The 25237-nt window shown below is 45.2% G+C and overlaps 1 protein-coding gene across 9 annotated transcripts in view; it reads right to left on the bottom strand.

Moving 5' to 3' along the window:
• The window catches only part of Clec16a (C-type lectin domain containing 16A), a 224433-nt gene that overhangs the window by 40405 nt on the left and 158791 nt on the right, over nt 1-25237 (bottom strand). For all 9 annotated transcript variants that reach the window (XM_087202956.1, XM_087202950.1, XM_087202952.1 and 6 more), the window contains 3 exons: nt 10184-10335; nt 7250-7454; nt 4677-4844 (listed from right to left, as the gene is read on the bottom strand). In XM_087202956.1, coding sequence (XP_087059082.1) covers nt 4677-4844; nt 7250-7454; nt 10184-10335 — 525 coding nt within the window. The remainder of the gene's footprint in view (nt 1-4676; nt 4845-7249; nt 7455-10183; nt 10336-25237) is intronic.

Raw genomic sequence — 25237 nt, 5'->3', positions numbered from 1 at the left:
GAAAGCCAGCATAGATGGCATCCAGGGCTGTGTTACATGCAGATCACTGGGTGGGCAGAGGAGCTAGCAACTAATCCTCCCGGAAAGAGGGGAAGCGGATGACATGGAATATGGGCACTGAGAGGGGCTGGGGAAGGATGCATTGGAAGGATGTTTTTGTTTTTGCAGTGGTAAGGATGCAACTGAGCGCCTCATGCTTTACCACTGAATTACATCCCCAGCCCAGCACGGGAGGCGTGTAAGCAGGTTAGCAAGCAGCGAGAGCCCAAGTTAATAGGGTAAGGGGTGGGTCACTAAGGCTCCCACAGTGAGGGCTGGCAGATGTCACCTGGCAGGCACTTCACTCTGGGAGCCTTGGGCTGTGATCTGTCAGCTCTCCCCACACACCTGACCCACCAGGTGAGCACCTGCAAGGAGCCACTGCTCTGGGAGACACAGCCTGGGAAGAGCCACTTAGAAGGCTGCTTGGAGTTTCAGGGGAAACAGCCTTGTGGGCTGGTTTTGAACAACCTGCCCACCATGGCAGATTCTGGAAAGCAGCTTTGGCCATGGGCGGAGGGCAATAACCACAGGAGCACAGGCCGGAGTCTAGATGGCAGTGTCTTACTCACCCCCACAGGCTGGCCACACTGAGCCCTCCCCGACAGACAGGCGCACACACAACCTGCTCCCCCATGGAGCCGAACACATGGGGACAAGAGCCATAAACATAAAACCAGCTAATAAATAGAATTTGTGATTTCTTACTAAGCCAAATGGCAGAAGAAAAACACACTAGAGTGGCTAGTCACTATTAGTTCTGATTTATGCTCTCCTTTAATATCTCCTCCAAGGAAATGAAAGGTGTGTTTTCATCAAATATAATCATTTATAGCTTCTAAAGGAGAGATAAACTACTGTCTGACAATTACCTGGACTAGCAGATAAAACTGGAAGATGTGTCCTAATAAAGCAAACTGCTAGCAACCATCCTGAGGCATGAGGGCAGAGCTGTTTTTCTTCCTTGTGAATTATTCCCCAGGCAAAAGCAAGAATCCATAGAGTCTGGGCTCTATGGGTAACAGTGTGGTCTGTGGCCAGGGACATCATTCCAGAAGGTAGGAAAGGGTCGTGCCCAGTGCCCTCAGGCCTCTGTTGGCAGTTGTGGGTGTGGCAGCATCAAGGCCCACCTGGCCAGGTTCTTCTGGCCACTGACCACTACCTTGCCTCCCCTTTAGCCCCACCCTGCTGTTTCAGCTTACTCAAGGTGAGGGTGGTGAAATTCAGTAGATGTGCCACCAACTCAAACTATTTCCTGGTGCCCCTGCCCCAGACAAACAGCTCAATCACTTTGGTGACAGAAATCAAACAGAGGAATGTACTTAAGATCTTCTGGGGTCTCAGTGCTCTTGTGCTATCTTGTCAGAGTCACAGACTAAACCACCAAATGTCTACGGTCCCAGAGGGAACTTCCTTATCTTTCTGGTATTTGAACAAAGGATAAGGCCTTGGCAGGGAGCAAATGCAGGCTTATTATTCATTCAACAAACACTGAAGGAAGCCACAGTGCTAGGAGCTAAGAGACAGCAGTGAACCAGACAGACTATGGTCCCATACAGGTGACTTTCTGAATGGGGAAGGTCAGGGCCAGGTACACAGATATGTCACCTGGGTAATGTGGTGCCATGGAGAAAATAAAATAGGCTAATATGAAACATAACTTTGGCTGGGGGTGTCATAAGAAAAGGCCTCTTGGATGAGGAAGCACAGAGGTTGGGCTTGAGCAATGAGTGGGGTCTAGACAAGAGCATCCGATGCAAAGGCCCTGGGCCAGGAAAGGCTCAGTGATCTAGGGTAGTGGTTCTAACACTGTGCTTTGGGAATCCTTGTTTTCCTAAAAATAGTAAGACATCATTTTCCTATAATATTCATTTCCCCAAGGGCGCACTGAATTTTCCAGAGGCCACATAATGTATGCTGTCACAACAGAGTGAAAGCAGAGGTAGAGGAGAATCTGCTGCATTCTACTAAGTAAGACATTAAAGAGATCTGCAAAAATGTAAAATCATCATTTTTGTTTTGGAAAACAGTTATTATTCATAGAAAACCATGCTATTTATGTCTATATACAATAGCTTTATTATAGAATTACTAAAAGGATTTCCTAGCTTTAATTTCTAGTGTCATGAATATCGGCAATTATAGTCCACATAACAAAGCCTCGCTGGGTCCCTCAGTAATGTCCTTCAGAGTGGGAAGGGAGGGGCCCCGAGCCCAGGATCGTGAGGAGTGCTGATATCGAGGAGCAGGGCAGCTGGCCAGGGCAGGGATGGGTGAATGTAGGGGAGCTCGGAGAGGCTGGCTGGGGCCACATTTTACAGTGATCACACAAGACCAGAGCAGGAGATGTGAATTTTGATCTAAGTCACTGGGAAGCCACTGGAAGTCTGGAGGGAAGGTTACGACACAATCTGATTTACGGCTTGGAAAGATCCAGTTGGCTGAATGGAAGGGAGAGGACCAGACTGAGAATTCAAGATGGCTCCAGATGCAGAATGGCCACTGCTGTGGGCCCTGCTGTGAGTCACTGTCCTCCTCCCCAAACAGTGCTCACCTCAACTTACACTGGCATTTCCATGTGCTCTTCAAGCCACTGCTCTAATGTCAACCCACAGCAGGAGGGCACATAAATGAGAATATCCCCACCCTACTCCCCATACCTCAATGGCACTTCCACTGAGAGTCCAGAAGCCCAGCCAAGGGTTTTGGCAGCTACCTTAGCAACTCTGTGTGACTTGCTGTGGCCCCAACTGGCCCCGCCTCATATTCCCAGTCCTAGGGCCAGCAACAGGATGCTGGAGATCCCAGTTGTGCCAGGCACCTGGCCTGAAGATCTCACACTTCCCCTGGAAGCCCAGGCAGGTGGAAGAGGTAAGTAATAGGTCCTCATCATTGCAATGCATTCTGTCCCCAGAGAAATGATCATGTAAACACTGAAGAATGTGATACTTGGCTCAATTTGTTTATGTACACTCCATCTTGTTCCAAAAAGGATTAGAGTGGAAATAAGGCCTGGGGTTTCTCCTTCACCATTTAATTCTGCAACTGAAAGAGGCTCAAGACCCAAAAAGAATTTCTTACCAGGGCTATCTGTGTTTAGTTAACCTGAACTCACAGTCATAGTTTATATTTACTGAGCAAGCATCAGCATAGAACACAAAGCAACCTGGAGAACTTATGAGCAACAAGCCTTCTTGTACTGGACCTGGACATCACCTCACATTCCCTGGCTGGAAACAGAGGTGGGGCTGCCATCAATTGCATGGCCTGGGATTGGTCTTTTCAGAGGGACAACACTGAGAGGCTGCAGGTGGCACAGTAAATGGGGGCATTTTCCCCAAAAGTTCATGTTGGGACTATATCTATCAAGATTGAAAACCTTCCACTTTGACTTGGCAGATCCCCTGCTGGGAATTTATCCCACAGACATGCAAGATTAGCACAATTATACAAAGACACCTAAAGGATGCTGATTGTGACACCATCAGAGCAAAACACTAGAGTTGACCTGAATGTTCACCACTATAAGACATATTTTGGTTTCTCTATAGGGTAGAACACTGCAACAGTTAATGAGAATGAAGTTGGTTGTATGTGCCAACATGTAACACTCACTTGGCAATGCAGGTCAAGGTTCAGAACCACATCCATGCTACTGTATACCTCCACGTGTGAAACAGATATGCAAAAACACACATATGACACACAAATAAACACTTCTGGATGTATATGTAAGAAACTGTTTGTAGTGGTTACTTCTGGAGCAAAGGAAACTTTTTCATTTTAGCATGTCTTGTTTGGATTAAGAAAATCATATGGCTACAGTATATAAAAGATAAATTAATTGAATCAAAGGATGAGAGTAAAATAAGTCATGGAGGAACAAAGGACCTGCATTTGGTGTAGGTTCTTATGGCTGCACTTTGTTTTTAAATCATCAGTGGCTTTTGAGGATATTCACAACACCTGCAATTCAGGTGTGAGCCCCAAGGAGTTAAGTGGCAGGGAAGAGCTGGGCCGGTTTTCTGTTTTGTATTCGAGGGACCAAGGAATCTGATGCATATGGATGTACTTAAGGCCCATGTGTTAGAATAGGAAGCAGGACGGCTTTTCTGGAGAAGCAGTTCTTTCTGCTTTGCCAAAATGACAATGCACTTTCCATTCAAGTTTCCCATTTGGGGGGAATTCAGGACGAGGGCTGAGGCAGCTCTAGAGAAAGTGGAATGGAAGGAAGGAACAGCTGGTGGGCAGCAAGGCCTTCTTCACACAGCTCCCTTCTTCAGGGATTGTACCAGGAACCACATAGTATTTCTTTCTAGTTATCTTGCATGGAGGAGGAAATTACTCTCCCACAACCTCATTACTAAGAATTCAATTATTTCCAAGAAACTTCTTAGTCTTAGTTCTGAGAACTTCCTCATATACCCAAAAAAATCTCTGGAAAAGCAAACTGAAGGGGCAAAACACCAAAGGGAAAGCCAAGATTTATTTCTGGGTTTTGTGTTAATTTGTATTATGCTTTGATACATTCTAAGAAGCGGGTGCTTCAAGCTGCTGGGATTTCTCAGAAAGAATGGGCAATGTACACAGGCCCAACAGAGAGAAGGTCCCCGGATCCCCAGCAGCAGGGGACTTACCTGGCACCTTGTCCACAGATGCAAACACAGAGCGCTGCACTGTGGGGTCACTGCTGCCTCGGCGGCCCTGATCATAGAAGCGGAAAGGCAGGTGCTGGGTGGAAGCGGAGGTGCCAAGCCCAAATCCTAGGACTTCTGCTGTTGGCTGGATTGGGAGGTCCAGGAGTGCTATAATCAAACAACAGCCCAGTTCATTCTTAATGCGTGGCATGGGGACAGGCAGGGAAGACTTGGGGGCCGTAGCTCAACTATTCGTGACACTTGGGAGATTGCCAAGCAGGCAGCCTTGCTCTGGGGAGACCAGCAGAATGTTGAAGATCCCACTGAGGCTCAGAACATGAAACACAGGGCCGGGGATTTAGCTCAGTGGTTCCATCGCTTGCCTTGCAAGCGCAAGGACCCGAGTTCGATCCCTGGTACCACCCCCCACCCCCAAAAAAGAACATGAAACACAGCCAGGTGTCTAGCGACAGCTTCGGGCCAAGGTTGAGGCCAAGGAGTAAGGGGTTCTGGGCTTGGCTCTTCAAGCAGAATAGATGCTGGGCCAATTTATATCTTGGAATCTTGGTTCCATGTGTAGAAGACTTGCCAATGGCTTAGCTTCTAGTGGTGTTTCAGACCCCAAAGAACCAGAGGTAATTCTCCCCTGAAAGTTTACATAAGTATATATAAATGACCCTCATATCCACAGGGGATTGATTGCAGAATCTCTTTGGGACATCAAAATGGCCTGGTATTTGCATATAACCTGGGAATACTCTCCCTCACACTTCAAATCATCTTTAGAAAACTTATACTCAATATGATGTAAATGCTATGTAAATAGTCATTATACTGGATTGTTAGGGAATAATGACAAGGAAAAAAATTTGTGAGTGTTTAGTACAGACTCATTTCCCCCCTCAATATTTTCAATCCCTGCTTGGTTGAATCCACGGATGTGGAACCCAGAAATATGGCGGGCCCACTACATGTGAGAAAGAATATATACACGATAAGTGTGTGTATTTGTGAGTGTGTATCTGTCATGGCTGCTATCCTCCTTTCCATAAACAAATCTCCTGATATATTAGTTCAGAGGGGCTTTTTAAAATCAATTTAAGAAATACCCAAGGTGTTAGTTCTAACAGCCACTTTACAGCATAATTCTCCATTTCCAAATGAAATATTTGGCCTTCATGCTAGCTATGAGAAACTGCTTTACATTAAAAAAAAAAAAAAGAAAACTCTGAAAATAAATCTTAAAAGAAAGGGCTGAATGATTTAAGTCACTTTGCACATTACAAAATGCTTCTGTAATGATTTTGCAGGCCAAGTTTCAGCTAAATGAGAAATAAGATGGGAGGACTACATGGGATGCAGGCCGGTGCAAATCAACGAGGCATGCACCATAAATCACTGAATCAGAAGTGTTCACGTGGCCCTCTCAGTGCTTATTTTTAGGTTATCCATGAGAGAGTGCCCCTCCTCGCCTCATGGGCTAGCAATCCTCTCAGCAGCCACAGCAGAAGAACCCTTGGTGCTGAACTGAAGGCACAGGGTACCGTGAAAAAGGTCATTTATAGTTTTCGGACTGACAGAATGTAATGCCCCTCACACACACATACACAAAATGCCTGGACTGTAACTCTGTCCTGATAAAGAACTGGGGCCCTGGTTTCCATGCCTTAACTAGGCATGCTTCCTCAAAAATTCATCACAAACCCTGTGAAATACAAAATGAAGGGGTGGGGAAGGGGATGAAATAAAGAATTAAGACATGTTATGCACATGTACTGATTCCCCACAAGGAATGTAATCAGTATTACTGCAACCAATAAAAATAAAAATTCAAGGATTAAAAAAAAAAAAGAAATATAAAATGACTTTTAGGGCCAGGGATTTAGATCAGTGGTTCTGGCACCTGCCTTACAAGCGCAAGGTCCCAAGTTCGATCCCCGGTACCAAAAAAAAAAAATGACCTTTGAATTCAGTACTGGGTCACTGCCCTTTACTCAGCAGAGCTGACCCTCCAAGGAGCCGGAAAGGGGAGGAGGAAGGGATGCGCTTCAGAGCAAGTGCTGCATTTGGGTTCTGTTCTCTGTGCAAACTCTGGCAAGCCACTGAGCCTGCTTCCTCCTCTGCAAAATGGGCAGAGGAGGCCCTACAATCTCAGTGTTGTTTCAGAATCAAAGGTAGTAGAGGAATGTCAAGGCACTCTACAGCTGTAATTGGTACATGTACTCTGTAACATGTATGTAACTGCATATGAAATTCTCAAACTGATACGGAGTTTGAGAATTTCAGTGGGGAGGAGTAAGAACAGCTGTCCTACTCTTCCAGGTGCTTCATGTCCTCCTGCCTGCTACGGAGGGCTTTCCTTCTCTTCCATGCAGCCCTAGATACTCTCTTAGGAAGCAAGAAGTTCCCAGGGAATTCTCCGTTCCTGCACAAATTACAATGAGTCCTAAGCCACATATATCTTCTAGAGGAGCCAAGGGGCTTCTCCAGGTCAGTGTGAGAAGCATGCTGACAGCCCTGTCTGCTCCTGCCCCGAGGGCCCAGGGGACACCCTTCCCACGCCAGCCACTCACCAGCTATCCTCTGCATCTTCATGCGCCTCGCCTGGATGCGGCCCTTGGCCAGGCGCTGCTTGGCAATGATGCAGCGGATGTGGTCTGAGAAGACGAAGGTGGCCTGCAGGATGGGGAAGGGCTTGGAATGGGGGCTGGATGCGGGTTTGTGGATGGTGATGTTCAGGGCACGGCTGTCGTCCTCCACACCAGTCACCTGCATGTCCTGCACAGAGAAGAGACAAAGACACAGTGCTTGTCAGGCTTGAGAGGGGGGCAGATGCTCAGGAGCTGGGACATTTGTATTTCATGTAGAACATGGCAGGGTCAAGGAGGAGCACAAACTAGCCCAGGTCAAGTGGGAGAAGACAGGGTGGGATGCAGAGAGGCTCAAAAAGAATCAGTGCTGGTTATGGTGGCTGGTAGGCATTTTCTTGAGGACTTGCGGTGCCTAGTAAATAAAAGGGTACATCAGCTTTTTCAAGGGGCCATTGGTAACTCAATAGGTAGACTCTAACAATTCTTACTATTGAGAATCCAGAGATGATGAATGTAAATCCCTATCACCATCTGGGATATCTTAGATACGATAACTCATCTACTCGTTTCTCTTAAGAATAAGGCATTGCGGGCATCCTTTTGTGTCTTTAAGGAACTTCTGGTCCCTCAAGGAAAACACTAACCCTGAGAAAGGGACAAGGAGGGAAGACATTTTAAGAAAGCTTCCTGTGAAAGGTAGAGAAGAAACTGACATGTAGCAACTAATAACAAAACTCAGAATGGAATCTGCAGAGAGAATCTGGCTCCCACAAAGGTTCAAGGTGATTTGAGATAAAAGCACTAGATAGGAGATAGACACAAAGGTTAGAAATGCTATAAGAGGTGGGGAAAATGTTGAAGAAGGTTTAGCAAGGAGGATGGTTAGAGTTCTTAGGCATGACATGTGGCACTGGTTCTCTGGAAACAATGCCTGCATCAGAACTGGGCTATGAGGATTAGCTGAGGCATTGGGGATTCACAGCTGGGAATGTGGTACATAGTAACAACTGAAAAATAGTAGCTATTGGAAAATGACCAAAAAAAAAAAAAAAGGTTTATGTGGCTTTTATTGTCTGATGGAAGACACCTATTAATCCTCTGAGGGAGAAAAACACTTTTCCTGACACTAAATTCTAAAGGAAATTAATTATAAGCCGAGACAAATAAGAAGTTTAGGTATAATAATGGACAATGTCTTGCATGGAAGTCTTTCTTTGAATGAAAGGTCCTCCTACTGTTGTTTCTCTCTTGTTACTGTTGTTTCTCTCACTGCCCTCTGTAAAAGATATCTTTAAATAGGAAGATCCTGAAAAGGAAGAGAGTGGGGAAGAGGCTGCTTTAGTATACGTGGATGCTGCTTTAGAGGCTGCTTTCAAATACGTGGATGGTTCTCATGAATAGCAGGACAGAGACAGCAGGCCATGCTGCAACAAGACAGAGGCAGATCAGCCTGGTAATATCCAGAATCCAGAACCGCACAGCAAGGAAATGGACTGTTTCAAAGTAGGGCAAGTCCCAGGCTAGGATATCCTTGCCAAAAATTCAGGCACCTGGGGTATGGCAGACGTGTGACGTGGAAGGACTTCTCTACCCTTCTCGTTCTTTGTTTCATTCACTACCTGGTTGGAATTTGTCACACATCACTTGATAAACATTAACAAACCTCAAGCTCCAACCTAGTGTTCGGCAATTCAGAGCCTTTCTTTACTGAAGAGGGGGTGAGAAGAAAGGAATTCTAATAAATCATTAGAGAGAGTAAGTTGGCAGTATTTAACACTTAAAAGAGGTGCATCCCAATTTCTTGGTTAACTGCCTAGGGAAATCTTGCCCAAGTGTATAAAGAAGGAAGAACAATTCTGTTTGCAGCAGCACTGTCTGGAAAGATAAAAAGTTGGGAGCAATCAACAGGGCTCTGGCCAAACATGCTTGGGTACAGTCATACAGCAGTTAAAAAGAAACTAGCAGGTTGGCATGTACTGACATGGCTAGTTCTCCAAGATTTCTATTGAGTAAAAAAAACCAAAGCTTAGAATAGTGTGATACCATAAAAATGCACACACATTCTCAAACACATGTGTAGTCATCCCTTGGTATCCCAGGAGGACTATTTCAGGGTCTCCCAAGGATATCAAAATCTGCAGATGTCCAAGTCCTTCATATAAAATGGCATCGTATTTGCATAAAACCTATGCACATACTATCTTAAACTTTAAATCATTTCTAGATTACTTATAATACCTTTTATTTTATTGAAGTACAGGAGATTGAACCCAGGGAGCACTGAGCTATATCCCCAGCCCTTTTTTATTTTGATATAGGGTACACATCACTAAGTTACGCAGTCTGGCCTTGAACTCGAGATCCTTCTGCCTCAGCCCCTTGAGTAACTGGGATTATAGGTGTGCACTAACTTGCCTAGCACTTATACTGTAGAATACAACAAAAATGCAATGCAAATATTGTTTAGAGAATAGTGATAAGCAAAAAAAGGTCTACATGTTCAGTATAGACACAATTTTATTTAACAGATTTTGATCTATAGTTAGTTGACTCTGCAGATGTGGAACCTGTAGATATGGATCCTCCTACTTCAACCTTCTGAGTAGCTGCGATTACAAGCATGTGCCACCATGCCCAGCTAAAGTTAGGCTTTTTTCAGAGGCAATTTATTCATGTATTCCCTGTATTATTAGAAATGGAGGAGGAGAGGAGGGAAAGGGGATAAAAAAAGAATTAAGATGTGTTATGTGTTTGTGCCAACTCCTGTGATGAATGTAATCATTATGCATTACAAACATGTACTAACACAAATAAAAATTTAAAAAACAGGAATGGACTGCAAAGATGAGAAGTTGGTTGGTGTGTGTGTTTGTAGGGGTGACTGAGAAGAGATTCCAGAGATCTTGGCCATCTTACCTGGAGAAGCCCTGCAAACTTGACCACTCCCCAGCCAAGCCGGGACACGTCAGGCTCCACCAGACTCATCTGGTAAATATCAACAGCCAGGAATCGCTGGACCATGCTGCCATCCTTGGTGATCACTGTGCATGCGATCAGGTCACTGTTATCTGGGAAAAGGGAACAAAAGCAGGATGAGCCCAGTCTGGCTAGCTGGCTTCACGAGGATTCCATAGCTGCCTCTTGTCCTACTGGGAAACAGAGCTCAGCCATCGGTGCCTGGGCTTAGAGCCACATGGAAATGAGTCTGTATCCATTTCAGCCAGTTTTGCTGGGAAGTTTCTTTAGCTCTCTGGGCCTCAGATTCCTCGTCTGAAAAATGGGCATAATGCACAATCCCGCAAAGCACTATTTGTTAAGACCAATCTAAAGAACAGAAACTACTATGCCAATATTTACTGGATACAACGTCTTCAAACTGTAGCTTAAAAATGACTACTAGTTGGGACAAGAAATCAGAGACATTTATTGCTAAATGGTTGCACATTGAGACGATACTCTTAAGTGAAATAAACAGGACACACATGTGTAAATACCAAATAGTTTCTCTAGTGTGAGAAACTGAAAGTGTAAATAAGGACTAAAAGGTATAATAGATAATGTGAAATAGGAAGAAAAGGGGCAAAGGGGAGGGGGAAGTGGGAGGGGTAGGGGAAAGGAAAGAGGGGAATGGAATCAATATGAGAAAATGAAAAAATGGAAACAAAGTCTTTGTAAAGAGGGAGGGATGGAGGGGCTGAAGGGAAGGTAGGGGAAGGGGGAAAAATAAGAACCAAGAGAGTATGTAAAGGTGCACATCTCCAATGATGAATGTCATTATGTTGTACACCTAAAATGTACTGATAAAAGGATATACAAAAAAAATGACTATTAGTTGGGGCTGGGAATATAGCTTAGTAATAGAGTGTTTGCCTAGCATGTACAGAGCTCTGGGTTTAGTTCCCAGTAGATAAATGACAACAAACCAACAGCCAGGAATCCCAGGAATATTTCAGTTCACATGGACCAATGGCAGTTTGCAGTCGTGATGGTGTTCACCTAAATAAGTAATTAAGTGATGGCAGGAACTCTCTGTAACAGCATTACTGACTCCCCACTTTAGTGTCTGACAGTTCAGAGCCAAGCCCCGAACCACATGGTGTATGATCCTGGGTCAGGTACTTGGCCCCTCTGAATTCCGATTTTCCTTCTGTGAAACGGGAAGAATGTCCCGTCTTGCAACATTTGGTGCAGTAAATGAAAACAGATAGGATAAGCATTTACCATGGAATCTTGGGCATAGAAGGCCCTCAGCATATGTTAGGTCCCTCCTCTTACTTGAAAGTTAACTCTGAATTTGATGGCTCATTGAGCACCTGTTCTTGATCACTTTGAAGTCACTTGGGTAACAAAGGATCATCAAATCTATAGTCTACTTTGAGCTCTCTCCAATGCAATTGTCTATCACATATGCTTCAAACACCCAAAAATGTTTAGACATGTATGTTTAAACACTCAAAATGTTCCCAAATAGGGGAACAAATTGAGTATGATTTTTCCCATTACATGAAAAATTATTACCCATGTAAAAAATTCTGTTTAACAAACTGTTAACAGGGGTTATCTGTGGGGAGGGGAGTAAGAATTGAGGGTGGAAATATAATGTGTATGTGGGAAGTTTTAATGGAAAAACTTTCATTTTTGTTTCATGTACCGTTTTGCTGCTTTGAGCTATTTTAAGGTAAGAAAGTATTCCAGATATACTTTTGAAATACATATAAAAAACTCCAACTTAAAAATCACATTTACATGGGGCTGGGGGCTAGGGGTGTAGTTCCATGAGTGCTAGCTTAGCGTGCATAAGGCCCTAAGGCTTGATCTCCAATATTGCAAACCAAAAGAAAACATATTTACAAATAAGTATAATGACAATGGAAAATGCTATAATTTTAAATGGAAAAAGATAAAAATTTTAATACCATGAGTTTGATATGTTTAAAAAAAGTGTTTGCCTACTATGTGTAAGGCCCTGGGTTCAAACCCCAATAACACCCCCCATCCCACCACAAAAAGCCCTGTAAAGAAATACAAGTACAGAGCAATGTGCCAAAACATTAACAAAAGTCTTTGTTGAGAAGGATGGGTAGGTGGTGTGTTTTTTTCCCCTTAATAGCTCTATTGAGGTACAATTTATAGACCAAAAAGTTCACTCAAAGTATGTTGTGCATTGTGCAAGTTTTGGTAAATTTTCACTCTTGCATTAGGATATTAGGTTGTGGAACACATCCATCACCTGAATGAGATCTGTTTGGAGCACTTTAACCAAACATGTGGCTTAAATTTATTGAAAGAAGAGGAAGGTAACACAGATGGTATAAACTCTAGCCTTGAACACACATAGCAAACTTGGCCTCAGGTATTTGTGAAGCCCCAGCCTCTTTCTACTTCATCTGACCCAAAGGTGAGAGGAGAATGTCCCCCTTTGTGCTCTCTCGCACAGCTCAGTTCAGTCCCCCGAGCTATAACCTGCCTGGGATTCTGGCTTTGTGTGGGTGTTTCCAGTTCACCCTCCTGGATCCTACAAGCCTCATGTTTCTATCTCTTCTCTCTAGCACATGACACCTTGCCAGATACCCAGAGGTAAACGCTGGTGGCAAATCAGCCTGTGTGGACTTGTATTTTTTTAATATCAATGGACAGGATCATTTTTCCATTACCAACAGTCCAGTTTAGGATGCTAAAAACTTTAAAGTATTTTATCCTGAATTTTTAGTCCTCACTGGATGGCTTTCTCTGGGATATCTAGTCTTCTGTATTATCAAAAATGAAAGCCAGGGCTGGGGATTTATCTCAGTGGTGTCGCCACCTGCCTCACAAGCGCAAGGTCCTGAGTTCAATCCCTGGTACCAAAAAAAAAAAAAAAAAAGAAAACCATCTTATTCATTCTAAGAAACCTTTTCATTGTGGTAGGTATGGTTTATAGTCTTTACTCAGGAAACATTTTCTCAATGAGAATCTTGTCCTTTTAAAAAATAGAACAAAAACAATAGCCACTTTTCCCTTCCCCACTCTCCTTTTATTCCTCCTCCCTTTCCTCTCCTCTTTCCCTTTTCCTCACTCCAGCAATAGGCCAGCTTGGCTGCCCCCTGGCCTTGTATTTGCAAAAGAACTCATCTGGGGTCAGAATGGGAAAGCAGATACAGTCACACATGTTGGCGACAGTGGGGTTTGTCAGAGACAGGGAGGTTTGTTGGAGACAGTGGGGTTTGTTGGTAAAAGTGGGGTTTTGTTGGCAGATAACCTAACTCCCTCACAAAGCTGAGTTGGCTTAAGAGACTTCAGGGGAAAAAAGCCCTACCACTTCCACCACAAAGAATAAAAAAGGAAGGACAAAACCCCAAAGCGGAACAGCTTTCAGAAATGTCATTGAGACATCAAAGCCCTGTGAGAACTCAGTGAGACTTCATAAGAAAACTAAGACATAGCGTACCCATGAGCAGGAAGGCGCCCAGGGAGGGACCTCTGCTCTTTGTGAGCTGTGGGGGCAGTTCAGGAGAAACAAAGCGGCATCCACCGACTACACAAGAATGCCATCCTTCAGGGAAACTGAGGAAATGCTGGTTTTGGATGACTTGCTTGTGGGTGTCTCAGCTATCACCATGCGGGCTGTGGACATTCCTGTCTGGAGCCCTGGGGACAGGCTGATCATGTTTGGGTGGCCATGGTGTCCTGGATGTGTGTGTGTGGGGGCCCCAGAACAGAGCTGCTGAGTGGAACCCGATTATGCACACCCTCTAAGGCCTACGTCTGCAGCCATCACATGTGCATGTGTGGATTTTGCTTGGAATCAGAGGAAGCCATGCAGCACACTAAGGTCCCTGAGGGACATGGGCATATGGGAGGGACTCAGCAGCAGGTAGCTCTGTCAGGTGTGTGGCAGCCTCAGGAGCCTCCTTGCTTGACTCTCAGGAGTGGTCCACAGCCAGGAGAGGCCAGTGCAGGTGACAGGTGGTACAAGGCGTCCTGGCCATCCATCTATGCTATTTTCTAGATCTCAGTGCCCTGAATCTCCTAGCTCTCCCCTAACAACTTTACTTCTAGGGGTAGAGCCTAGGACTCTACCAAAAATATTGCATAAAATTATCAGAAGACAATATAGAATAACAATACATGATCTAAGTAGCAAAATATGAATAAAGGAGTGAATGTAAAAGATTTACAGAGGGGATGAGAACAGCCAATAAACACACAAAGAAAGGCACCCAGCCTCATGAGAAATCAGGAACCAAATCAAAACAAGATACCATCTTCCACCCACAGAGCTGGCAGAAGTAAAAATGTTTGATAACATCAGGTGTTACTGAGGATGCAGAGAAACTGCCATTCTCAAAAGCTGCTGGTGGAGAATAAATTAACATAGCCATTTTGAAGGGCAAATTAGCATTATTTATTAAAACTGAAAGTTTCACATCCTATGACCTGGCAATTGGTATGTTCCCGAGAAAAATGCTCAGATGTGTGGGCCAAGCAATATATGCACAGGGATGCTGACAGCAGCTTTTGGGTCTGTAAGGACTCAAATGTTTAGCAAACAGGGAAATCCTAAGAAAATGTGTTCATAATAGATGCCAAACTGTGTGGCCATGACAAGGAATGAATTAGCTCTCCAGATAGTTCAACAAGGCTAAGTCTCAAGAACATACTGCTGATGGGGCTGGGGATTTAGCTCAGTGGTTCCACCACCTGCTTCACAAGTGCAAGGTCCTGAGTTCAATCCCTAGTATCAAAAATTAAAAAAAAAAATCAAAATCTAATCACAAGAACATACTGAGTGGAAAAGCAAGCTACAAGGGGAATTTTAGTTTACATGCAGGGCTTTGAATTTCCAAAGGGAAAACAGGTACATTGTTTGCATGCTTAACAAGTAATAAAGAAAAAAGTGAGGCCGGGGATTTAGCTCAGTGGTTTCGCTGCCTGCTGCCCAAGTGCAAGGACCCGAGTTCGATCCCTGGTACAAAAAAAAAAAAAAAAAAAAAGTGAGTCTTTCTACATCCTGGCAAAAAGAGTCTTAGTTCTTTCTGGGGCTCAGCTGGGAAGGGGAACAGGCTTGGGGCAAGCTGCTTGCCACGAATGGCAAGAGCCTGAGAGGTCTCTGACGGCATTCTTGATATGCAGCTGTGTGTGTTTCCAACACAGCCAGCCTTGGGAGCTCAAGAGCTGTGGTGTCCATCTCAACTCTCATGTGCACATTCCACCCTCCGCCCTGGCCCTATGCTCACTAGGGATGAGGCAACCACACAGAGAATGAGGCAACCACACAGGCCCCCATGAGAAGCTCAGGGTCTAGAAGAGAGGCTCAGGCTCCCTTTGGGAGGGCTGGACTCGGGCCGAGAAAGCACCATTGGACAAGTCTTTGTTCTGGGGAGGAAGCAGACCATGGGGCAGAGCAAGCAGGCTGGGAGACACCTCTACTTTCCCTCACACCTCCCAAAAGAACTCTGATCCAGGGAAAGCTGGTGTGGCCCTCTCCTCCTGGGCACTGCCTTTTGTTTTATTTATTGGCAGGCGGAGAGGATTTGCCATTTAACTTCATTTGAAAATAGTAAGTGCATCAATCTCTTTGATTAGATAACACATATGTTCTCATTTTAAAAGGTATGAATTCTTCTTTTTACAGTAGACAATAACTCTCTCCCATGTCCCTCTTCCCAGAGACAACCACCTTGCAGATTTCTTGTTATCCCTTTCCAAGTGCTCATGTAGCCCTCTCCGCCCTCTCTTTTCTTGCACAAATCCCACACACGCTGTGTACAGTGCTTATCCACTAAACCATGTATCCCAGAAACAAGTACAGGGATGGTCTTGGAACTTTTCATAGCCCCATCGTCTCCCACCATAGGGGCGCCATTAGTAACTGAGTGACCCTGGGCAGGTCACCACCTTTGCTGAGCTCAGGTTCCTCACTGACAGTAAGAGTTAAGCCACTTCAGGCCTGCCCAGACTGCTCGGGAAGAGTGCCCAGGGGGCTCGAGAAGAGTAGGGGTCAGTCATGCCCAGCACAGCACCCAGCACATGTCACAGACACAGGCTGTGGTGGCCGTCAGAAGTGGCCACAGTATTTTCTCAGCACAAATCAAATGTCTGGCACAACTCTGACTTCCTGGAGCCATGGCTCTAGTCAGAACCCTGGACCCAAGGGACAGTCATGCTTTCTGAATGCAGGCTCCTGACCAACGAGTCCGCAGAGGGAGACAGTGAATCATGGCTTCTCACTGTTTCTCAGAACTCCTATGAAGTTATGGAGAATGCAAGGTACACAGTCCCTTGGCTTATCCTGAGGTAGCCCCTGAGCCTTCATCTGTGGCTGACCTCTAGCCCGAGGCTTCTCTCCCACCCTCAAGCCCCAGTGCCTGTCATTCTGGAATTCTTCACTCACTCCTTCCGGCTTAAGCCGGCCTCCCATCCAGACTATAAGCCCCAAGGAGGTAGAGCCCTGACTTGTCTCTTTCACTGCTGAAGGGGCCAGGGCACCGGCTAGAGCTGAAGAAGTATTTGGGGATGGGATGGAGGGAAGCTCAAGTCTTGGTGGTCCCATTTTGAGGCCACAGACCTCTCAATTGTCTGTTCTTTCCAGCCCCTGGGCTGCAGTGACCTCCTCCCAGCTCCCTCCCTCTGCCAGGCTGCAGCTCATTTCTGAGCAATAAAGGGGACTGATTGACTTTGCTGTATTTAAATGATCCCTTCATAATAAAATATGAATGTCAATACTGTAATTTAATTCTCCAGGTTGGTGGCTCCAACTACATTTAGAATCAAGGAAGTCTTTATACTTAACAGCAGGATCTGGAGGCAAGCTGAGTGCCAGGGCTTTGAAATCTGATACTCTAGGTTTTAGGCCATAGCTGGAGTCCAGATCAGCAATTTAGTAAACATTCCCCAGCCTTTCAGGCAGGTGTTGCTAATCAGAGGTCAGGAGGGGCTAAGAACAGGGTATGGGGGGTTCCAAGCTAGGGGGCCACTCTTGAACTTCCCAGCTGACAGCAGATCAGAAAGGCCTGTAACTCCGTTTTCAAGGGACTTGTGTGTATGAGTCCTGGACCCTCTGTGTATCCACTCAGCCACTCAGTTTCTATCCCTGCCTCTGGACACAGCTGGGGGAAACTGCAGGGGCCCTAGCCTGAGAGGATCATTGATTTTTGATGGAGTGGGGGATGTGGTGCTCCTCCAGGCTTTGGTTCTTAAAGCTACACACTGAAAGATGGTCAGGGCCGAGTTTCTGGAGTACAGACCTCTGCTTCCAATAGTTCCACCAATGTCACAGCCACCCTTTATTGGCTGCTTATGTACAGCAGACCCCCTGAGACCTGTAGTTCAGAAAACACAAACTGCAGAGGTCACACACTGACAAATGATGTGGCTGGGGGATATCGCCAGAGGCACAAGTGACCTTCACACTATCTGAGGGAGGACAATCAAATGACATCAACTTTCAACAAGCAGGCACTGGGGGGTGAGGACCTGGAGCCTTCTGTGTTCTACTGGGCTGCCTTTGATAAGGTCTCCTCTTCCCTGGGGACTTGGTGGCTCCTTCCTGTGGGGTGCCAGGTGCTCCTGCAATTGGAAAATGCTGCCTCTCTTCTACCCTTGAGTTTCTCTTCCACAAGCAGAACAGCTGGACTCAAGCAGAACAGATGGACTCGGTGTCTGCTGACCCCGGGCTTTTTTTTTTTTTTTTTTTTTCAGATGCTGGGATACAAGTAAGCAAGAGAAGCTGAAGCCCTGCCCTCGGGGAGCCTTCAGACTGCAGACTAGCGGCAGCCCTCTGGAACTCTCTGACACTCTGAGGACAAGCCTCAGTGGGACAGAGACAGAATTTTGTAGCATCAAATAATGTATTGACAGTAATTAGAAAACCATCAACACATGGCTCCCTGTGACAGAAATTCAGTGGAGGGGAGAGGCCTTACCCACCCAGGGATGGGAGGGTTGGACACATGAAGGCACAGGAGGTATGAGAAGGTCAGTCAGAAAGCCAGTGGGAGGGCGGGCGCATGCTGAAATCCATTACAGAATGAAAAGGACACCCATGCTGGCCTGTAAGAAAGTTGCTCACATCACATTTTCTTAGAAGTTAACACGAGTGCTTTTTACAGGAAACCTGTGTTGATTCAAATGCCATCCAACAGAACTGGGATGACAAGGAATGGGCCCTGGTCACTTCTACACCACCAAAGGGGAACAGTCTTGTGGGAATGATACTCAGTGAACTCCAGACGTGGTACCCCCAACCCTCTGACTGTTTTCACAGAGGGTGTGAACTGGCACACTCAATTAGCTAGCTGCTTCTCCTGACAGTCAAATCAATCCTTTGAAGAAAATTAAGTAACCATTTCTCCATCAACTCAGCAACAGCTTATGGGTTATTTGCTGCAAGCAGCAATCAATTACTTTGTCTTCTTTGAAGCTCCCTTAAGCATTCCTTCCCAGCATGGCAAGGGGGCAGGTGTGGTGTGCGATCTTTCCTGGATAGAGAGTGGGTCTGTTATATTTCTGCCACCAGGCCTATGAGCCATTTCCCTCTAGGAATAAAGGGAACAACATGTTGGTATTTGTTCTTGGCTTTGCATAGGAGAGTAGTAATTAGGTATGCAGAGAGGATGTTGCTAAAATCCCATCACCCAGATAACCTGACCTAAAGCTTGATTTTAAAATCTCAGCTATGATGGCTGAGGCTACAGCAGTCTCTCTGCCATCCTGGGCTTGGGCCTCCTGTCCACCTACATTTGCCCTCAGCACCAAGAATAACTAGCTGAAACACTCTTGAGAGAACTCTGTGCTACCGAACACATCCCTAGATAGAGGGGGGTTGTGCAAAGGACAATCAGGAGCCAGGCCTGCAGCCTGCAGGTGGGTAGAAGCTCCACCACTTTCTAGCTGTGTCGACTCTGGGTACATGACTTCGTTTCAGATGCCTCATCTGTAGGCACCAAGGATAATAAAATGAGTTTATAGTTCTACTTCATAACATGTATGCTGGAGTATTTAGAAAGATGAGTAATAGGGTTTGCAATTTACTTTGAAATGCATTCAAAAGAACAGGATGGACTGATGGATGGATACAGGAATAGATGTGGATAAACAAGCATGGTACAAAGTTAGTGGTAGGATGCACGTGATGGGCACGTGGGTGTTCACTGCTACACAATTCTTTCAGTCTGGTTGTACACTTCAAAGATTTCAAATAACACATTGGGGGAAAACAGACTTCTAGGGTTGTTGTGAAGTTCAGACAGGTCACAGCAGCACCTTTAACTCAAGGTGGTTGGTCAATAATACCACAGTTCCTGGGCCATAATGATTATTACTTTTCTGACTTCTTTATATCACTTTGACTGATGGCTACAAGATCCCCTCACTGTGAAAATCCATTTGGTTTCCAAGTTTGAGGAGCAAGAACTTGAATGGGAAGTTTGGACCTGAGGAGGTACCATCTCTTATCCACCAAGAGCCTGGATGTCTGGGGATTCCATGGCCACCAAGGACACTAAATCGAGGCTCATTATGCAGCAATGTCAGGTAAACCTGCCAACTGTTCATTCAGCATTTCCTGTGTAATGGGTGAAGATTAAATGGCTCGGGAGCAATAACTCAGTGGAGGAGATGTGCTGATGGGTGCCACGCTCAGACCAGGAGCCTAAGGCTTGAGGAGGCCAGGCAGCTTGTTCCAGGTGCCTATAGCTGGGCTGGTGCAGGGCTTGGCTCAGCTCTACCTGCCCCATAACTGGGGGTTTCCACAGCTACTTCCTTTCTCTTAGTTTGAAATGTACACGCCATGGCTAGTAGAAGATGTGACTGGCTTCTACAAAGCTGCTATGAAAATTGGTCACATCTTCATTCTCCCTTCCTTGGAAAATTCCCAGATGTTCTTCTTGGGAGAACAGAGTGAGAATTTTCCCTATCTGTTCCCACATACCCAGAACAAGTGTAGGGCAGATCCCCCTAACTGCTCCAGTCTATCCAGAGCTGGGTAGCTTGCAAGAGCTCTATTCCTTGTTCCCCTTATTCATACTGCACAAAGTTCACAGACAGACAACTCCGTGAAAATGTAATTACCAGAAACAGGATCCGAATGAGCAGCAATTCCAAGTAGAGCATGGCATATCCCCTTATCAGGTGACATGCAGCCTGCCACCAGGGGCACAGATCTCATCTTATAACGCAGTGGTGACCACACTTATCTCTATACTTGCTCTCCCCAGAATGCCACATTTGCATAGTACATTGCATAATTTCCTCTCTGAAATGGCCCTCTTTAGCATGAGTAAATAAAGTTACCTAACTTTGTGAGCCAGTGAATGGAATACTTGAGATTTCCAAGAAAAGATTTGAATACCTAAGCTCTTCTGTCACGCTAGATAGGCTACCAGAGAACCAGCTTTAGTACATCTCCCTCTCTTCTGGTCCTCAGTGGCCTGCCAGGGGTGAACAAAGGCATCTTGGCCTTCAGGAGTCACCCCATGGATTTCTTTGCCTGGGGATCCTCTTCAGGATGTGGTCACAGTATCCCTACCCTGTATTTGCCTGGTGTCTATGTGTCAGGCCCTGTGCTACACGGATAAAGGAAGCATGTACATTTCTGTTTTGAGTGACCTTTCTGAGCCTCAGTTTCCTCATCTGACAAGTAGAGGCACTACTAAATCCACAGAATGTGGTCAGGGACAAAGAACTGAGGTACAGAAAGGACCTGTGAATTTTCTCTGTGTGTTGCATGGACACATCTGGATAGAAGATTCTTGGAGATAAGGCTACATCTTCTCTTTCCCTTGAATTTCTTCTTGATGGTAATTAGAAAGAAAAGTGCCCAAGAGAATCGGGTAACAATCATAGTACTTCCCCAGAGGGTTGCTATGGAGACCCACTGATTATATGTAAAGCACTAGAACAGTTCCCCACATGGAAATGCCCTCAGAACTCAGCAGGAACAAGCAGGCTTTGGTGAGGGCCACTGTGAGCTGATAGTGAGAGGGTCCTGAGTTGGGAGCCCAGCTGGGCCACTTGTAGGCTACTGGTCTTCACCAAGATATTGACCTTTCTGTGTGGGTCTCAGTTTCCTTGTCTTTCAAATTAAGAAGTTGAGACTAAACCACATGCCTCTTTTCTGATGGGAAAGAACATATAAATTTCATACCAGGGGACACATTTATGGCTGTTTGGCAGAAATTAGTTCATAGAGTGAATGCTTACTGGCACAGAAGTCTGATTTTTAATTAGCTTGTGGGAATTCAGTATACTTCAAACATTAACAGTAAAATATGGGAGACCTCTGGTGGAGACAAGCCATACCTTTGGACTTAAACAAACGCTGCAAGATTCACAAACCAAATTTCCTGCTTTATGTTTTTAATTTCTAATGTTCAAACTGATTACCAGTTAACTTTTAGCACTGTGGCAAGATGTGCCAAAAAGCATGTGATTTACAATGATATGGTTAATTTGAAACTGTATCTTATCAGCAAGTCTCTGTACCATAACTACACCCAGATGACCTTCTTTAAGTTATTAAACTATGTTTCAAACATGATAAATATTGAGAGGTACAACTACTTTTCCCTCTTGTAAAAGTGAACTTATTGAAGTGGCAGAACACTTTACCTAGCATGCACTAGGTCCTGGGAACCATTCCCATCCCGAGTGCTGAAAGAAAAAAAAAAGAAGGAAGAGGAGGAGGAGGAGGAAAAGGACATGAAGGAGAAAAAGAAAAACTAAAAAAGAAAAGAAAAAAAATATCATGTACATGAATTACTCTATTAAATTCATGAAGATCAAAATAAGGGAACTCCACTCTCATTCACTTATTCATTTAATTTAGTCATTCAAGAAACCTTTATCTTGTAGAATGTTGGTTCCATGAGGGCAAGGATTTCTGTCATTTTGTTCACTGCTCATGCCAGGCACATAGTAGGTACTCATTAAACATTTGTGGAGAGAAGGAATGCCTACATTGGGTAAGGTGTTGGTGAGGCAGAAATAGAAGGCTCAGTTGCTGCTCTCAAGGAGCTCACAGCCCCGTGGAGAGAAAACAATGAATGAGACACATGGAGTGTGACAGGTGTGATAGTCAAGGACCTACAAGGCCTGAGGCTTTTGGAGCAGGGATAGTGTGTATGTGGGTCCTTCACAGACTAAAAAGCTGCGCTGAAGCCAGAGACTCAGGAAAAGGCAGGTTTGGGAGACTCTTGTTCTTCAGAGGGGCTGGAGCACGTGAAACAGGACAGTGAGGCTGTTGGGGGTTAGGCTACAGAGGCTGGGGGCCACCTGTAAGGGTGGCTTAGTGCAGCCACGTCACAGAGTGTAATCAGATGCCCAAGACCTGGGGGCAACAGGAGATTTTCATGGCAACTAAAGTCATGTGCCTAATGTTTATTCCCTGAAATTTCATTCAGGCCTTTCAACTAGAAGTTTATAATTAAGATGCAGCCTGGGACTTATATATGAACAAAGGGTTTACTAATGATATGAAAAAATTAACAAAATTTCCCATTCATTCTTTTATTACTTCATCAAATATTTATTGTGTATCTGCTATGGGCCAAGCACAGTTCCACAGCCTGTGGATGCACAGGTCAAAATGACTGTCCCACCCTCAAGCAGCCAGTCTGCTGGGTGCAGACAGACCATAAACCAGTAACTGGAATAAGTCTATTGTACTAACCCTGCCAGCATAGTGGGAAGGCAGTACTTAAGCTGCTCAAAGACTCTCCAAAGGTCACTTGCAAATCCTGCAAATGGACTGTGTTTGAAAGTTCATTCTATCTGCAAATATACTCCTATACTAATTTAAATAAGTTACAATGCATTGGGTATCTAATAAGCCTTTGGCACTGTGCTAAGCACTCAAACTATCCATTGCAAGAAGTGCTATTTCCTGCACCTTGCAGATGAGGAAACTAAGACTGAGACAGGACCCAGAACTAGCCCAGTACTAATACTATGTCCTACTAATACTAATGCTCTTCAGAGGGTCAATTCCCAGGACCCCAGAAAGAAATACCCACAGGGAGTCAGGTCCAAGGTCCTCCATATACACTTTATATCAAACTCCAATCCTGTAAAAGGACTCTGTGGGTCACACTAAATTAGATAAATGTGGACCAGGCAGGGAAATGATGTTTGGCCCCCTGCACTAAGAGATCAGCTGCTTCCACAGCAAGGATCAGGGTGACTTCACTTTGGTGAGGCTGCATAAACACCACTGTCTTCAGCTGTTCTTGGTAAATTCTTGGCAAGAGAAATCCACTGACAGCCGGGCGTGGTAGCACATGCCTGTGATTAACATCCACTTATTGTGGAAACCTTACTACCTGAGCACTCAGGAGGCTGAGGCAGGAAAATTGTGAGTCTGAGGCCAGCCTGGGCTATACAGTGAGTTCACAGCCAGCCTGAACTACATAGTGAGACCCTGTCTCAAACAAACAAACAAACAAACAAACAAAATCCACCAACAGGGAGAGAAAGGGAACCGTTAAAGAAAGAAAGATTTGAGCAATAAACTTGGAGGGATTATAATAGGTGCCAAGAAAGTCCAGCCTCCAGCTTGCTGAGCACCATAAGATCTGCATCCTTGCTAATGCAGCTGACCCTGAGATCCCATTCTTCCCGAGTTTGATGTACAAGGGCAATCGGATCTGGGATGACACATTCAGATTTGTTGGGTGAGAGGAAAGAAGAGAACAGAGCTGGTAAGGTTTGCCAGAGTAAGTGTAAGTCACGGGCAGAGCTGTAGTAGTGGACACCTGGCAGGGATGCTGCTGGCAGAGGTGCAGAGCCTGCCCACCCTGCTTTCTGCTGTGCAGGCTGAGCGCAACACAGTGCAGCTCTGGGCTTCTATTTTTCCTCCATACTTGGCACCTGGGCAATGAGGATGGAATAAGCAGAGGGCCAGTGCTTAGCAAACATCATTGCTGTTGTCTTCATCCTCGCTCCACCCATTCCTCCCTACAGCTGAGCAAGGAGGATGCTGTCCTGCCTCTAATCCGAAGGTGAGGGCTTGGGCTCAGCGGGGTTGAGAAAAGGTGGCCATAACTGGTGTGGTTAGCGCATGCCTGTAATCCTAGCATTCTGGGAGGGTGAGGCAGGAGGTAACTTAGTGACTTAGGAAAACCATGTCTCAAAATAAAAATAAAGGGCTGAGGATGTATCTGAATGTGAAGGTCCTGGGCTCAATCCATAGTACTGGAAAACAACAACAACAAAAAAATCAAAAACAAAAATGAAAGCAAAAACAAAAACCAGGTGGTCCTACTCCAGTAATTGAGGAGCTAGGATTCTGAAAGATCCCCACATCTGGGCTATTCTTTTTTTACTTTATCAGCTGACAGTACTGCCCAACAAGATTTTTGCATTGATAGAAATGTCCCATATTTATGCTGCTTAATTTGGGGGCTATCAACATATGTGGCTATTTAAATTTTAATTAATTAAAATTAAATTCAAAATTCTTTCCCACTGTTGTGCTAGCTGCACATGGCTACTGAGCATTTGAGATGTGTATAACACAACTGAGGATCAGAAGTTTAAATTTCACCTTCATTTTCATTAATTTAAATTAGGTAGGCATGGGTGTTGCATAATTCTTCAAAAATGACCCAAGAGTGACCATACACAGAGGAGACCTAGCAGAAAGAAGGGACCCTTGATTGCTGCACGGGACCCTAGAGACTGGCCTGATTCACTTCTAGCTACAAGCTCTAGGTGAGAAGGACCTGTCCCCAGACACCTGGGACCGTCAGCCTGCCCAGGACTTGGGAGCTCCTGGAAGGTATGGGGATCCCTTGGCCACATGCAATCTTGGCTCTCAGTATGGGAGCTTTATCTCCTATGTGTCACCTTAGCCAATAAGTCCCCTGCAGAGCCCACAAAAGGCACATTCCCACATAGTTCTCTCTCGTGTCAAGAGTGAGCAGGTACAATAAATGGGCCTGAGGAAGATGGGAGCACTGGGGATAAAAAGGCCGAAGTATATGGCACCACTGG

This window comes from Heterocephalus glaber, unplaced genomic scaffold (genome assembly GCF_053883595.1).
Source record: "Heterocephalus glaber isolate CG9 unplaced genomic scaffold, H.glaber_assembly_v1.0 deba00001781, whole genome shotgun sequence".
NCBI classification, from domain to species: Eukaryota; Metazoa; Chordata; class Mammalia; order Rodentia; family Bathyergidae; genus Heterocephalus; species Heterocephalus glaber.
Note: the sequence above shows the minus strand (reverse complement) of the source record. Positions and strands in the feature narration are given on the sequence as shown.